General features: G+C 42.8%; 1 protein-coding gene across 2 annotated transcripts in view; it reads right to left on the minus strand.

Annotated features, from left to right (window-relative positions):
- LOC138971512 (uncharacterized) overlaps positions 1-15514 on the minus strand; it is a 247650-nt gene extending 232136 nt beyond the window's left edge. For both annotated transcript variants that reach the window (XR_011457273.1, XM_070344255.1), the window contains exons 1-5: positions 15386-15514; positions 10162-10365; positions 8456-8597; positions 3098-5265; positions 2254-2356 (exon numbers count right to left, since the gene is read on the minus strand). Coding sequence is in view for 1 of the 2 variants with exons in the window: in XM_070344255.1 (XP_070200356.1) it covers positions 2254-2356; positions 3098-5265; positions 8456-8597; positions 10162-10263 (2515 nt within the window). In the remaining variant the exon portion in view is untranslated. The remainder of the gene's footprint in view (positions 1-2253; positions 2357-3097; positions 5266-8455; positions 8598-10161; positions 10366-15385) is intronic.
- Between the last annotated feature and the right edge of the window lie 1312 nt (positions 15515-16826).

A 16826-nucleotide genomic window follows, 5' to 3' on the forward strand; every position in this document is an offset into this window, starting at 1 on the left:
CCTGCAAGTGGGATATATAAAGTTGTGGGTGAGCAGAACACCCCCCGGGGGCCCGGGTAGCTTAGGTGGTAGAGCACTGGACTTGTGATCGAAAGGTCGCTGGTTCGAATCCGGGCCGGGACGGACACAGGTCAACCTTATGTGCAGACCCAGAGACGGTATCCATCTCCCACCCCCGTGTCACCACAGTGGCACGTAAAAGACCTCGGTCATTCTGCCATAAGTGCAGATGGCTGATACCACCTAAACACGCATACACTTGTGTATCTCATCTAAAGTCGGGTTAAAACCCGGGAACATGCCCCTAATGGCTTTGCCGTGAGGGCGTAAAACTTGAATTTCATGCGCACGATAAAGATCCCAGGGTCACAGCAAAAGCCTCAGGCCTTGGAAACACGAATACATGCATGCAAAAATATGAAGCCCGGGTGTCCGTTCGGCCAACAGCCAATAAAGTAACCATTTCAGCACTGACCCAAAACGAGTTGTCGGGCAGACTGCCGTACCTCATATTTGTTTCCACTACCACACTCATACATTTGCTTTGTAGTGTATTAGTGAAGGACAATCGATCCGAAAATGTTCGAACCGAGAGAGGAAAAATGGCGGCCGGCCGGACATGTGCTAAAGGTCCGACCACTAGCAGACGGATCTCTTCGGTCGAGACTCACACACTTTCACAAATATCTTTCGATAGAATTCGTTATTCAACAAGTTGTCGGACAGACAGTTGTATGTCACGGTTATCTACACATGCGCTCAGCTCTCATTGTTAATTTGCATCGGATTAAAGAACTATGGACCAGAAAAGTTTCGAATCGAAGGATGTTTCGCTCTGGCCGGCGTAACAGTCGCGCATGCGCATTGAGCCCCCACAGTCACGAGGCACATGAAAATTAGTAATTAATGCGTGAAAATTACTAATTTTTAGTTTTGGCACAAGTAAGATGTCAGGAAGCAAGCCAACACTTGAAAATTAGTTATTAACACGTGAAAATTAGTAATTAACCCATGAAAATGAGTAATTTTCATGTCATAATTGTAATTTTCTTGTGAAAATTAGTAACTTTCACGGGTTAATTACTAATTTTTAGTTTTGGCGCTAGTAAGCCCTCATAACATTTGCCAGGATGACATGACATAGCTGCTCCTTACATGTCACTCAATTTGGTCAATTTGGTAATGGTGAAAGGTAGTTGACCTTCTATACACAGAACGGAGTGTAAACAACAGCTGCCAGAGATTAACAAAAAAAAAAGGTAACAAGAGAAATTCAAGTTTTACGCCCTCACGGCAAAGCTATTAGGGGCATGTTCCCGGGTTTTAACCCGACTTTAGATGAGATACACAAGTGTATGCGTGTTTAGGTGGTATCAGCCATCTGCACTTATGGCAGAATGACCGAGGTCTTTTACGTGCCACTGTGGTGACACGGGGGTGGGAGATGGATACCGTCTCTGGGTCTGCACACAAGGTTGACCTGTGTCCTTCCCGGCCCAGATTCGAACCAGCGACCTTTCGATCACATGTCCAGTGCTCCACCACCTGAGCTACCCGTGCCCCTCTGAGGTAAAAAAAAAAAATAATAATCCAAAATTCTTCCTGGGACGGAAATCCGTCAGGGACGGAAGAAATCCCACCCCTGGTATCGATTGGACATTGGATTTCCCTTCTTTAAAGCATGTGACGTTAGAGGCCTACAAAACTTCATATTTGGGCGCTTCAGGTTGACCGAAACTTCAAAGGAACTACAGAACACACGTCATGTGTTTGATTGCATGTGTGTGTGCTCGTTCAATCGTCAAAACAACAACAAAGTCAGTACCTGAAAGGAATTCGATCCATACATACATAAATGTTATTTGCGTTTTTGACCAAAATATGACATTTTACACAGATTGAGACAGTCACTGTTCTCCGAGACCGCGATCGGAGAACAATGACTCACAGTCTCGATCTGTGTATAATGTCATATTTTGGTCAAAAACGCAAATAACGTATATTATCATCTCTATCTTTGTCTTTTTTTAAAAATCTGGATGGATCTGAATTTATTTATTTTCTTCACAAACTTGATGTTAATCTTCCAATCTGAATATTCTGTGAGATTGTGTGTACTTCATCTGAAAATCAAGTGTGTGTGTGTGTGTGTGTGTGTGTGTGTGTGTGTGTGTGTGTGTGTGTGTGTGTGTGTGTGTGTGTGTGTGTGTGTTTGGGAGCCTGGAGGACATATTGAACACTCAAGATACTTACTGATGATTTTCTTGTTCAGCACAGGTAAGCTCTTCATCAGAAGGGGATAAATATCAGCAAAGTGTTTCACTGTTGGGGGAATAGTCAACGTTGGGTCTTCACGCTGAAAAAGAAGGGTAACATATTTAATGTTAAAGTTCTCCTACAGGGCATAATCATGCAAACAAGAACTATAAACCGCAGAGGTTCATTCAACCAGCAATCTTATTTCAAATACTGCAAAGCTTCAAAACATTCACCCAGCAATCTACTCTGTTAACCCTTTGGTGTAATGTATGTCTTAATTCTGCTCTTGGAAGAGCATAAAAACTATCATGCGGATAGCAGATTCGCTGTATACATAGGTGCCTTTCAAGTGAATGTGGCTGTGGGTGGACTAAAGAAATCAACATCACTACGGCACTCACAACCTCATGTTTGCTGCCTTATGCTCCAGGTAAAGCGAAAAGCATCAAGTAGATAAGCCAACCTGAAATAGCAACAGGTAACTGCAAGACGGACAAAGTATGTCTCAGAGTCAGAGTTACACTTACAGGTACAGAACAGACATGAGAACTTATAAATAAGAAGGGAGACAGACATCAGAACACAGACATGTACCCTCACGGGGTTTTATTGGAATAATAAAACTTGACTTGACTTGACAGACAAACAGACATCAGAACTCAGACAGACAGACAGACAGATAGACATCAGAACACAGACAGACAGGCAGATAGACATCAGAACACAGACAGACAGACAGATAGACATCAAAACACAGACAGACATCAGAATGTAGACAGGCGTCAGAACACAGACAGACAGAGAGAACCCAGTCACAAGATCGTTTCGAAATACTAACCATCAACTTCAGATGCTGGTCCCTGAACGCTCTCCGCATCTCACACTCAAAGATCTTGCATATGCCGCTGCCGAGCACCTCAGCTGCCTCCTTCATCAAAGGGTCTGAGAAGTACGTAGGAGCGGCAAACTCTTTGTCCTTGGGCTCGTCGTCGTAACATGCTGAGGTCGCGGTGTCCTTACCCTGCGGACCGTTGAAGCAAAGCGGGGTCATCCCATCGTTGATGTGTCCCTCGATCAACTGTCTGGCCGTAGCAAAGTCCTTCATGTTGTGTTCACTGTATCCAGGCGCCAAGTTGACCAGCGAGCCCTCGTGGCTGGAGACAGGACTGTTGGCGTCGCTCTGCATGTGGGACTCGTGGATGTCCCGGAGCTGCTCCTGGCACAGGTAGTTGAGGTCAAAGCCACACTCGCCACTGTCAGAAGGTGGCACTGCCAGGGGGTTCTCCACCGACTGGAAGTGGCTTCCTTCCATGCCCTCGCTGAAGGTCTGTTGTGGGTGGGACTGATGGAACTCCAGGGGCGGGGAATGTTGAGAGGGGGGAGCCAAGGGAGGGTGCTGGCTATCGCCCGTTAAGTGGCTGTGACCTATGTTGTGCATGTCGCCGGCCGAGAACGAGTGACTGGATGGAAAAAGCTCCTTGAAGAACTGAGAACTGTGGGACTGAGAGAGAGAGTCGGACTGAGGATGATACTGCTGGTCCTGGGACTGAGAGAGAGAGTCAGACTGAGGATGGTACTGCTGATTGTGGGACTGAGAGAGAGAGTTGGACTGCGGATGACACTGAGAGTATTGTGCAGCATGGGAACCTTGCTCCTCTTGATGGTGGTAGTGTGGCGACTGACTCCACGGCTGGTGACTCACTTCCGAAGATCCTCCCTGATGCATTCCTCCTTTCCCTGATGAGCCGAAACCATGCTTCTGAGACAACAATGAAGATCCTCCGTCAAAGCTGTCAAGGCTCAGCTGGCCGTGAGTTGTGTGTGAAGACACGGAGTAGGATGTGTGGGAGACAGCTGGGCTGCTTGCGGCAAAGGATGGAGACGGACTAGCTGTGACTGTGGTGTTGGCACAGCTGGACGCTTGACCGGTGGAGGCCTGAAGGAAAGCCGATCTGATGTCAGGCGCGGACGCCGTCTTAGAGCCACCGCGGTTGATAGCCATGCTGCTGCTGACAACAGAGTGAAGAAGCTCGAGACCAGAGCTGCCGAACGCCTCCTGGGAGCACGTCCTGGCCAGTTTCTTCAGGAGCTTGTCCCGCTGCTGCCCATTCTCCCCCTGCATCACCTGGTTGAAGAGGACCTTGATTAGCCCCGGGCTGTACAGCTTGCGCTGACCTCTCACCCCGCTCTCAGGGCTGCTCGTCCCACTGCTTTTTGGTGACTCTCTGTCCAACGCTAGGAGCTGTGGGCTTGCTCCAGGATTTGCCTGGAAGTCTCCATCCTCTGTGCCTGGCTGGCTTGCATCCATTTCAGATGACACCCCATCAAAAGTTCTCGCTGCCGTGCTGAATTCTCTTCCGTGTGGGCTACCATCCCTGTCCTCTGTCCACAACTGGCCGTTGTGCAATTCCATGTTTTGATTTCTGGCAGCTTCTGAAGCCATCATCAGCTTTTCAAAGGGCCCCAGGTCACTCTCCGATGACAGCATCAGAGGTTTCTCCTCCCTATTGGCGGCTGTGTCCTTCTTGTACCAATCCAGAGACATGCTGCTTTCTTCTGTGCCAAAACTGCTGTGAGAGGAAAAACCACTAGAAGTGTCGCTGGAGTGCCCGCTGCTGCCCGTCCTGTGGAAGGCGGCGTCTATGGGAGTAGAGAACCTGTTGGGATCATGTCCGTACATGCTGCTGCTGCTGCTGCTGTGGGCGCTGGGAAAGCTGGAGTTGATGAACTTTTTATGTGGGCGAGGGAAGCGATGGGCGGAGTCCCCGTGGGGCAGGTCCCAGGGAGGTGAGCCCAGATCTTCGTCAAAAGGATGACCGCCGCTGGCAAGGCGTTTCCCTCGCTCTGCGCTGCCATTGGCTGTGGTCTGTGTGTTGGCCTGGGGTCCTGTGACGGCGGTGGTTGGCGGAGACATGCTGCTTACGTCATCGACGTCGCTTTTCAGGGTTGCCACCTCCTCCAGAGCCCTTTCTTTCTCCACTTTGGGGATGCGGCCCATCTTGACAGCTGCAACAGTAATTCACTCTCTTGCTCAGAATGGTAAGTGCACACACATGTTCTCAGTTCTTTCTCCTTTATCTTTCCCTGTCTTAAACATTTGTTAACACTGATCAAGATTTTCTTTGAGGAACATGCATACACATTCACACATGCACACACACACACACTTTTTTAACATGCATGAAGGCTTGAATATATATATGCAACATAGACTGCAGAATAATAGAAGATTGCAACTTTAAAGAAAAGACACTGGCAGTAGAATGATACTTTCGTAAAGACTTACTACAAGGAGTTAACACTATTGTGACTAGCATTGCCACGGCGTTAACGTCCTGCTTGCCACCAAGAAATTTCCCAAAAAACAGTAACTGTAAAGAAATCTGTCTAGCAAGCTTGAATTAAGTCCAATCACCACCAAATTTTGTGTACTAATTAAAAAGTGGATGCCCAGTTCAGTCGTGCTATTTATAAGTTTGTCACGCGATTTGTTTTAGCAAAGAGGGGGTGAAAGGGGGATAATTTGTGTTTTTTAACGTTTTTGTGTGTGTGTTTTATTTTCCACTGCTTTTTTATATTTAGTCAAGTTTTGACTAAATATTTTAACATCGAGGGGGAATCGAGACGAGGGTCGTGGTGTATGTGTGTGTGTGTGAGTGTATGTGTGTGTGTATGTGTGTGTGTGTGTGTGTGCGTGCGTGTAGAGCGATTCAGACCAAACTACTGGACCGATCTTTATGAAATTTGACATGAAAGTTCCTGGGTATGATATCCCCATACGTTTTTTTCATTTTTTTGATAAATGTCTTTGATGACGTCATATCCGGCTTTTCGTGAAAGTTGAGGCGGCACTGTCACGCCCTCATTTTTCAACCAAATTGGTTCAAATTTTGGTCAAGTAATCTTCGACGAAGCCCGGGGTTCGGTATTGCATTTCAGCTTGGTGGCTTAAAAATTAATTAATGACTTTGGTCATTAAAAATCGGAAAATTGTAAAAAAAAAAAAAAAATTTATAAAACGATCCAAGTTTACGTTTATCTTATTCTCCATCATTTGCTGATTCCAAAAACATATAAATATGTTATATTCGGATTAAAAACAAGCTCTGAAAATTAAATATATAAAAATTATTATCAAAATTAAATTGTCGAAATCAATTTAAAAACACTTTCATCTTATTCCTTGTCGGTTCCTGATTCCAAAAACATATAGATATGATATGTTTGGATTAAAAACACGCTCAGAAAGTTAAAACAAAGAGAGGTACAGAAAAGCGTGCTATATCCTTCTTAGCGCAACTACTACCCCGCTCTTCTTGTCAATTTCACTGCCTTTGCCATGAGCGGTGGACTGACGATGCTACGAGTATACGGTCTTGCTGAAAAATGGCAGCTACTTGACTAAATATTGTATTTTCGCCTTACGCGACTTGTTAAAAGTTATTTTTTAACAGAAAGTATTATAAATAATTGTATAACCAAACAAGGTGTAAAACCTATGAATTAGCTGAAATATTGTTAAAATTCTACACAGAAATAAGGAGACAGTACAAAGAAAAAAACAAGCAAATCCCGCATTCACTCACAGCATCCTGACTCAAATGAAACAAAACTGTGACACTCACCAAATGATGTCTAGGTAATCCATATTGAATATAAGTCACATTTTCACAACAAAGTCCCAACTGTACACCTATGAACATTTCCAAAAGGATTAGGAGGCTCCAGCCATCCATTGTTATCAGTGCTGCCACGCCCCCCTTGCAACTACACTATTCGAAGATCCATGCAGTACCACCCTACCACGTGTAGTTTGCCGACTGTTTATTGTTTATTTGTTGCTTAACGTCCAGCCGACTACGCAGAGCCATATCAGGACGAGGAAGGGGGGGATGAAGGGGGCCACTTGTCAAGCGATTCCTGTTTACAAATGCACTAACCCATTACTTGTGTCCCAGCAGGCTTTAGTAAAACTAAATTAATACCTACTGGAAGATTACCAGTTTCCAGTATGTTAAAATAGGCTTAACCTATCTACTGCTGGACTTACATCAGAACACTAACAGATTAAACTATACATGAATCGCGAGACAAGCGGCAAGAGAAGAGATTTTTGGAAAAAATACAGGTGAATGAGCAAGAAGGCAGAAAAAAGAAAAGAATTCATGAAGAAAAAGAGAGCATGACAGGAAAGAGGAACTAAAAATCTACCTAACAGCAAACTAGAAAGCTCCTGCGGTTCCAAAAACAGGAGGGGCCTTTAATTTCATAACCGCAGTGCCCCACTGCGGGAAGTTTGCCGACTCATACTAGCAACAACAGGACTGTTTCTTCCTCAATATCACTGCTATTATCGCTTTCTTGAGGCGAAAACAAAACGTCGGAATCATGATCTACAGGATCCTCAAGATCCAACATCCGGAGAATCTCCTCCCGTGACACGGCTCGCCTTCGATTCATTTTTTTTTTTGTTCGAAAAAACCACTCAAATCTTCTCTAATTTGCACATGGCGGAGAGTAAGTCACGTGTATCAAGGTAAACAACTCAATTTATTGCAAGCTTCAAAAACCGGGAAGCAATCACGAGTCGTGTACCTTGTATGTCTGTTACTAAAATAGTCACTTCCCGTCCGTGGGCGTGTCAGCGCTGTTACTAATTTAGTCACCTACCGTCGCGAAAGTGTTAAGAGAAATGGATCAACAAATTTCTCTTTCACAGTGACAGTGATCTTGTAAATTATTTTCCAACCCTTATCTCTTTTTAAGTGAGACTCCTACCCCTCATAAGAACTGATAACTGTGTTAAAACTTACAGTAACTAGACAAATAAGCTGATCAAGAGAAATATCAATCCAAAGGATATCGTTTCGTTTCTGGCACAGTACTCTCATCAGGCATGGGAATTTAAAAAAGTAAAAAAGGCTGAACATTTGTAAATAATATCAAAGTCGACGGCGCGAAACCTTTCTAGGGGGGTGCGTGGGCATGCTGATAAAATACAGAAATGTTCCCATTAACATTATATCTGCTTCTACTTCAATGAAATAAACACATACTGATCCAGTCTCAAAAACCTTACAGCTGTAAATCATAGGCAGGCTGTAGGGATGTCTTTAAAATACTTCCATGTAAATGTAATGCAGATAACTAAGGAAAAGAAAAACAAAAACTAAAACTAAATAAAAACAACCCCTACCTTCCATGGCCATTCCTTGTTCCAGACATTTCCGGAAACGACAGGACTTGCAACGGTTGCGGTTCTCAGGGGAGATAACACATGTACCGCCAAAGTAGCATCGATACTTCTCTCCCTTAGGGATACTGCGTTTGTAGAAACCCTGTCAATGCAGATAATAGAAACAGACTTCAAACCCCTGAAATATACTTCAAACGAGAAGCCACAAATTCCAGAATCAAGCTGACAGCAGAAATAAGAAGAACAGCTAAAAAAAAAAAAGTAAAATTGACGACAAAAAAACGTAATTCCTACTTGCAAGAAAACTACATGGGAATGCCATTATGTCCTGCTTATTTTGATCACGTATTCATTTTTGTTTAGACAGCTGCCAACAAGTCGCGTAAGGCGAAAATACTACATTTAGTCAAGCTGTGGAACTCACAGAATGAAACTGAACGCACTGCATTTTTTAACAATGACCGTAGTCCGCCGCTCGTGCAAAACGCAGTGAAACTGACGAGCCTGTTTAGCGCGGTAGTGGTTTCGCTGTGCTGCATAGCACGCTTTACTGCACCTCTCTTCGTTTGAACTTTCTGAGCGTGTTTTTAATCCAAACATATCATATCTATATGTTTTTGGAATCAGGAACCGACAAGGAATAAGATGGAATTGTTTTTAAATCGATTTCGGAAATTTAATTTTAATCATAATTTTTATATTTTTAATTTTCAGAGCTTGTTTTTAATCCGAATATAACATATTTATATGTTTTTGGAATCAGAAAATGATGAAGAATAAGATGAACGTAGTTTTGGATCGTTTTATAAAAAAATAATTTTAATTACAATTTTCAGATTTTTAATGACCAAAGTCATTAATTAATTTTTAAGCCACCAAGCTGAAATGCAATACCAAAGTCCGGCCTTTGTCGAAGATTGCTTGGCCAAAATTTCAATCAATTTTATTGAAAAATGCGGGTGTGACAGTGCCGCCTCAACTTTTACAAAAAGCCGGATATGACGTCATCAAAGACATTTATCGAAAAAATGAAAAAAACGTCCGGGGATATCATACCCAGGAACTCTCATGTAAAATTTCATAAAGATCGGTCCAGTAGTTTACTCTGAATCGCTCTACACACACACACGCACAGACAGACAGACAGACACGCACACAGACACCACGACCCTCGTCTCGATTCCCCCTCTATGTTAAAACATTTAGTCATAACTTGACTAAATGTAATAAAAAAAAGATTTAACACTGTCAGTATCACATATCTGTGCGCGCAGTGTTTGTTAGTCTGATTGTTTTGTTCTGTTGTTTCAATATTCAGCAGATCAAATATATAATAGATTGGTATTTATAACTGTCAAAGCCTTCACATCATCAATCCACAACGAAACTGAGCTAAAATTAGCTCTGAAAGCACGTTGAAAGCACTTGTAATTTGTTGTGATAAGTGACATTCATTGTTGATGTTGCGATTTTTTTTTTTTTAAATACAGCAGTCCATAAAAGCAGGAGGGTGGGGTGGGGGGGGGGGGGTGGGGTGGTGGTTTAAAGGGAGTTACACTTACACTGACTGAACTGCCAAAGAATTGCCATTAATGGTGAACACAGCCTCCAAGAAGCATACATACCTCTGGCAGTCTATAAAGATTTTTAATTTTCATTTACATCCTTCACAAAGACAAAACAAAAATATTTAGACTTTAATTTACCTTACATCCTTCGCAAGTAGCCACCCCATAATGCACACCGGTGGCCTTGTCACAACAGATGCGACATTTGCCGAAGGGGAAGGGAATGGCACCGTGAGGCATGGTTTTGGAACGATAATGGTCGCCGCTGATTCACTGCTGAAGAAGTGGAGAGCTGAGAAGTTTTTCAGCAAGTCAGAACCTTTGGGCAGCTACTACATCTGACTGAAAAGGAAGAAAAAATAATACAAGATGAAACAGTTATTAATGCCGGCTTCCCACAACTATTGCAACACCCTTCATGTTTTTCACAGTTTCAACATGTCTTTCACAGTTTTAAAAGTCGTGACGCCAACAGCTATCAGCTAGACAAGAAAACTATCAAGGAGCCACAAGCCACTGGATAGTGTTGAGATCAGACTGGTAAAGTGGCCTAGTGGATAAACCGATAAGACGCCATCCTCCCATGAGGAAGTTCGCGGATTTGAATCGATCCCGGCCGCGCCTGGTGGGTTAAGGGTGGAGATTTTGCCAATCTACGAGGTCAACTTATGTGCAGACCTGCTACTGCTAGTGCCTTATCCCCCTTTGTGTGTACATGCAAGCACAAGACTAAGTGCGCACGGAAAAGATCCTGTAATTCATGTCTGCTGGAATAAATAGTAACCCAAGTTCTATAGTTCTTTAAAGACTTAATCTAGGCCATTAACTGCTATGATCTAATCAGGAAACCTGATATGTTTGTGAAGGCTTAAGCCGGAGCTGAGAAGAAAATTCTGTTTTTGTTTTGTTTTTTCTTAAAAAATGTTTATATACATGTATAATCCTGTGTTATATTTAGCCAGCATGCTACCGACTGTGCTACATATATCACCGCCCCCTAGCACAAGCAAATCAAATTCTTTACACCATATGTGACCACCATAATCTGTAAAGGAATAAAGTCAATGACCTCCTGATTTATTTTTCATCTGAAGGCTACGGCAACTCCTCGATTCAGACATGCTTTTTTCTGCATGAAGGTAGGTCAATATCTTCTTGGTCTATTTTCCAACTGATTTTTTGTCCCCTCTGATACATATCTTAGCCGTTTTTGAACATCTGTCCCACCATGTACGCTGCACCGCAAATCTTCACTGCTGATTACAGGAGAAAAAATCAGACAAGCTCACCTGTCTGAAGATTTATAACTTTTATAGCCTTCCTTCCCATGTAGAACAAAGAACAAGAAAAAGAACAATTCTTTATTTAACGAGGGTAATAAAGTATGCAGTGATTTGCTTTCTTACATTTGGCCCTCGTCTTAAAGAGGGACTAGATTAAACAATCTGAGCAACCCAAACGGACAAGTTTGTTTTTCAACTCAAGGATATCAAGATTGTAAAGTTAAACAAGATTTGAAGGAACAGGTGTGAAAAGAAATGAGTTTATTTAGAACCTTCTTCCCTTTACTGTGACTAAATGTAATACTGTACATGTAGTTTCAAATACGGAGACCACTAGGTAAACTTACTGAGAAAGGAAACAAAATGGAATCATGCAGTCCCAAGTAGGCAAACAAATTGAAGGGGCATGAAAAACTTTGAACCAACTGAACTGTGTAAACAATCTTGTAGTTGTACACCACCGCGGATCTGTAGGGTTTTACATGGGGCTCTTGTCCCACTGTGAAAGTCTGGAGAGATTCATGGTGGTTTAGATGGTAAAAATTACACTGGAAGGCGAGTATCTTTAAGGAAGAGGAAATCAATCCCTAATAGTAGTAAATAATACTCAACGCAATTCCATGTGGGAGAGCTGTCTGTATTACAGTACAGTGGAACCCCCCGACTCCCTCCTTTTTAAGACCTTGTTTTCTCAGACTTTCTGTTCATAACCTCTGTAAATTTATCCCCATTTTAAGACTAAATCCTCCTTTTTAAGACCTGATTTTCTCAGATTTTTGGAGGTCGTAAAAAGGGGTTCCACTGTATAACAGTATTATACAATTGCTTGTCAATGCATCATTAGCACCTACAATAGCTATTATAATTAGCCTGTGAAATCAATACTGGAGGCAAACTTCAGAATATGACATATTATCCTGCACGCACAGATGACACAGACCACATGATTGGATTTTCCCTGAGAGCTGGGTGAAATCTCAATAAAAACAGACTTTGTTAAATGCAAACTAAATAATGCGACTCAAAAATAAAGCAAGTGTGTGTGTGTGTGTGTGTGTGCACATGTGTGTGTGTGTGTGTGTGTGAGTGAATGTAAGAGTTTGTGTGTGTATGTGTGTGTGTGTTATGCGTACATGTTTGTGTTTGGATGTGTGCTAGTAGTAATTCACAACTGCACATTTAGCGTTGATCAGCGGTGTGAATCGAAACTCAAGATTTGGTTGTAACTGGCCTGAACTTTATTCTTTTCCATAAAATGCTTAAAACAAGCACATAAATGAGTGTTTCTGCTGCAGTACCACAACACCCCAAAATTCCATCCCTTCACTGCTCTCCAAAAGGAGGGAGAGGGGGGGGGGGGGGTTGTAGCTATTTCAGGCCTTTTCCTTGGTCTCAAGGATCAACATGTTGCCAAAAAGCAGGTAAGAAATAACTCAGTCAGGCAATGAGGCTTTGCCCTGAACACAGGCTGATGTTTGCCCCCATGTGCTGAATCTATTCCACTTCTTTAATGGTAGGTTCCTACACTGACTGATCCATTAGAGTTAGACTACCGGGATAAAAAAAAAAAAGTGTGAACTTCAGTCTTAGTAACCTGCGAGCAGTTCTCTTTATGCATGGGCCGGGTAAGCTCAATAGATGATTTTCGAAAATAACTCTGTAATGTAGGAGCCCCAGTGTAACTAGTCACGCTCCACGCCTCTGGCGAGCTGTATCCCGCATCGGGACGAACTATCAACTCCGATACATGTGTATGCCATGCAGCGCGCGCAATATATGATACCCTTTTCTTTCGAAAATCAGCATTCACCTGTTGTGAATTTGTTGTGGAAATCGCTGGCACGTATCACAACGTGTTTGAGATCAACAAGGTCAGGCAGGTTTGGCTTGAGGTCACGTGAGTTTATGATAACACACATATGCTTAGCAAACACTTCCAGTGATCAGCAAGCCATCCGTGACGATTAGTGGCTCCGATTATTATATTTTTGAAAGAAAATGGCATCATATCTAGCGCACGCCGCATAGCATACGCTTCACAGTCAGTCACTTGTCCCGATCGCAGGATAGAGCCGATCAGAAGTGTGGAACACGTTTCGGATGTTGTGAAAAATCTGACCGGGGTACAGGGCTTAACTCCTCCAGACCGCTGATAATCCTGACAGAGTTATTTCCGGAAAACGTCTATTGGTCAAGCTCACTCGACTTCTGATCCTAGGGTCAGGACGGACACGGGTCAACTTTATGTGCAGACTCTGAGACAATATCCATGTCCCACCCCCGTGGCACGTAAAAGACCTCGGTCATTCTGCCATAAGTGCAGGTGGCTGATTACACCGTAACACGCACATTGTTGCTGCTAGCTTTCCAATGGAAGGAAGCGACCCGAATTTCTCAGTATTGGTATAAGAAAGTAAATGAATCGGGGGGAAAAAAACGGAAAAAAAACCTTTGAACATAGAAAGGACACCAGCTATAAACCAAAATTCCTGGTAATCATTTTTTTTGTGTGGAAACTATGAATAAGGCTTGTCTATTGAATGAAACTATAGTTTCATTATTTCAATGAATTACGATACAGTCGAACCTGTCTTTAATGATCACCCAAGGGCCGACCAAAAGTAATGGACATGCGGATGTTTGTTATGGAGAGGTGGTCGCCAGGGCAGCTAGGTTCAAGTCTGTATACATAGTTAATCACTATAACTGCCATATAAACATGTTCTCCTACTCTGGGAGATTTTTTAGTTCTGCTTTATTTGTGACACAGCACATGCGCTGTTTGTTTGTTCGTTCATGGGCTGAAACTCCCAAGGCTTTTACCTGTATGACCGTTTATACCCCGCCATTTAGGCAACCATATGGCGCTTTCCGGGGATAGCAAATGATTCTGCTTGAATGTATACATTAGTACACTCGGCAGCACAGTGTGGTGTACATAGTCAAATCATTTGGCAGATTGCAAGTTCTACGTCACAATCGAGATTATGAATTCTTTTGTTAAACACTACATATTGTCAACTCCTGCTATTATACGTACACTGGCAAAATTGTGCAGTTCTGCTATCCTAAGGGAGAATTGCCAGGGTCATTGAACATATATTATTATATATGACAACAAATGAGCAAATCATTTTTTAAACTTTAAATCAGTAAATCTGTATTAGTGTATACAATTACTTTTACAACATAAATAAAGCCTCCTAAACCAAACTGTCATAACATATATAATATATTGTTTTTTTGTAACAGTTTTACTTTTACTTTTAGGTCAGCCTGATAAGATAGCTAGGTAAGTATAATATTTATGATCTTAAATGCTTCAACTACATGCAGAAAGATATAACATCTACAAAAAAAAAGTGTTGACATACATGACTTTGTATTGAGATTTCGGTCTCTCTCTCTCTCTCTCTCTCTCTCTCTCTCTCTCTCTCTCTCTCTCTCTCTCTCTCTCTCTCTCTCTCTCTCTCTCCGTCTCTCTCTCTCTTATGCCATGATCAGTTGATGTGAAACATGTGGCACACAGATCATGTACTCAACTATGAAATTGATGTCATGTATTGACCATTCAAGGTGATAACAACCATTTATTCAGAAAACCGCCACAAACCAGTTCATAATCACGAGAGAGCGACAGATGCAAAATCCATTTATATTTGTGTTTTTCCCCTCGTACAAATAGCACAACTGTCAGTCGCGGCCACGGACCTTTTCGTACTTGTTTCCAGACAACTGTAAACACATCAGTGGCCTACATCGTATGCTGCCCATCCGTCCGATCATCGAATAGCGTTAGATGAGAATAACTTCAACGAAATTCACAGCTCCTACTCTGACTAAAGTGATTAAAAACAACAACCTTGCCCGCTTCTACTGCTTAGGTGCTATTTTATTCCGACTACATGAATTGTCGTGCAAACAAATGTGCACAAGACATATCTGACCTACATTTGACTGACGAAGACGAGGACTGTAGCAGACGATGCGCAAAATGACATTCGCAATGCGACAGAACTGTGCCGTTAGAAGCTGAATCCCTTGCGATGAAAAGCACGAGTGTGAAAAGATGTACCTACCCCATCTGTCCGTGCGGTCTGGAATGACGGTGTAAAGCCAGAATGTCTGAAGACACGCTGAAAAACAAAGTTAGCCTACTTCTTAGCCGGGTATCGATTGTAGACCACAGTGTATAAAAATAGATCAGTGGCATTCTGGGATACGAGTGGGTCATGGTTTCTACCGTATTTTGTCAAATAAGCGTAGCAGTTTAAACTGCGAAGTGCGAGTAGAAAACAGGTAACAGTTTTGGCGGCACTTGACCGCATGGTGGCGCTGTTTGTTCTGTAAGTCGCACTAATTAAATTGCCATTCACGAAACCCCCCGTTTCGACCCGCCAAAGTCCCGTGACGGTTTTAAACTCTCGGCGCTGCAGTCGCGAACGGCATGATGCCGCCGGGTAATCTTTTGATCCCCGAGTACGCTAGTACTTGGGCTCAACAGACTTTAATTGTGTGTGTGTCTGTCTCGACTTAACAGCTTATTGCTGGGAAACTACTGGGCGCAGTTCGTTCAAAAGTTGATACACTAACTTGATAATAGGTCCGATTGATTGTATTAAAACTTCATAATGTTACCTGGGACCTAAATGCGAAATAAACCACAAAAACGACTTGGCGGTGGGAGGAATTCACACGGAGCAACAGCCAGCCAGGCAGCCTGATAGAACAGCCAGCCAGCGACACCAGGCTTTGCGCTGCGCTAGTTATTTCCCGCATCATCACACGCACACACAAAGGTCGTGGGAAAGTCCACCCGAAATGTTCCACAGGGGAACTGGTTGTGTTTGTATTGTTTATTTTCTCACAGTGATGTTGATGGTTTTTACAGTGCCGTTTTGAAAGAATATTTTCCGAATTTGGGGCACACTTTTGACTTTTGGTTCGTTTATCTCGTCGAAGTAACATTCGAGTGTTTCTAAATCAAAACCTTCCAACACCGCTGGTGCAGATTAGACCTGCCTGACTGTCTGCGTGCGTGTTAGAGCTGAAGACGAAGCCTCAACCGCCAAAGCGTCACCTATCTGTAGGTCCTGAGCATCGGATGTACGTTGATACGTGGCCGGCGTGAGCTTCTGCCCGATTATTGTCTGATTTCGATGATTTATTAACTTGAATATTTTGGCTCCATTTGTTACAACTTATCATAAAAATGTTCGGGTCTGACAGGGTTCGTACGGTCAGTGAAGATCTTTGAACCTCTTTGAGAAATGATTTTTTTTCAAAGACCTAACAAGTCTGTGAAAGTCTTTGCAAAATGGCAAATGTAACTAATGTCTTTGAAAGTCTGTGAAAGAGGGTCGGCAGTATATTTTTCATTGTGATCAAATAAAAGAGAAAGGCCAGTCACCACGCACATCCTCGGCTCGCATGCAATGTATTTATATAGCAAAGGGAATGCCTGTAATTCACACAGAGCAATCACTTGGTCTTAAACGTGCACAAGACAAAAACTTTCAT

This window comes from Littorina saxatilis, linkage group LG7, assembly GCF_037325665.1.
Source record: "Littorina saxatilis isolate snail1 linkage group LG7, US_GU_Lsax_2.0, whole genome shotgun sequence".
Lineage (NCBI taxonomy): Eukaryota > Metazoa > Mollusca > Gastropoda > Littorinimorpha > Littorinidae > Littorina > Littorina saxatilis.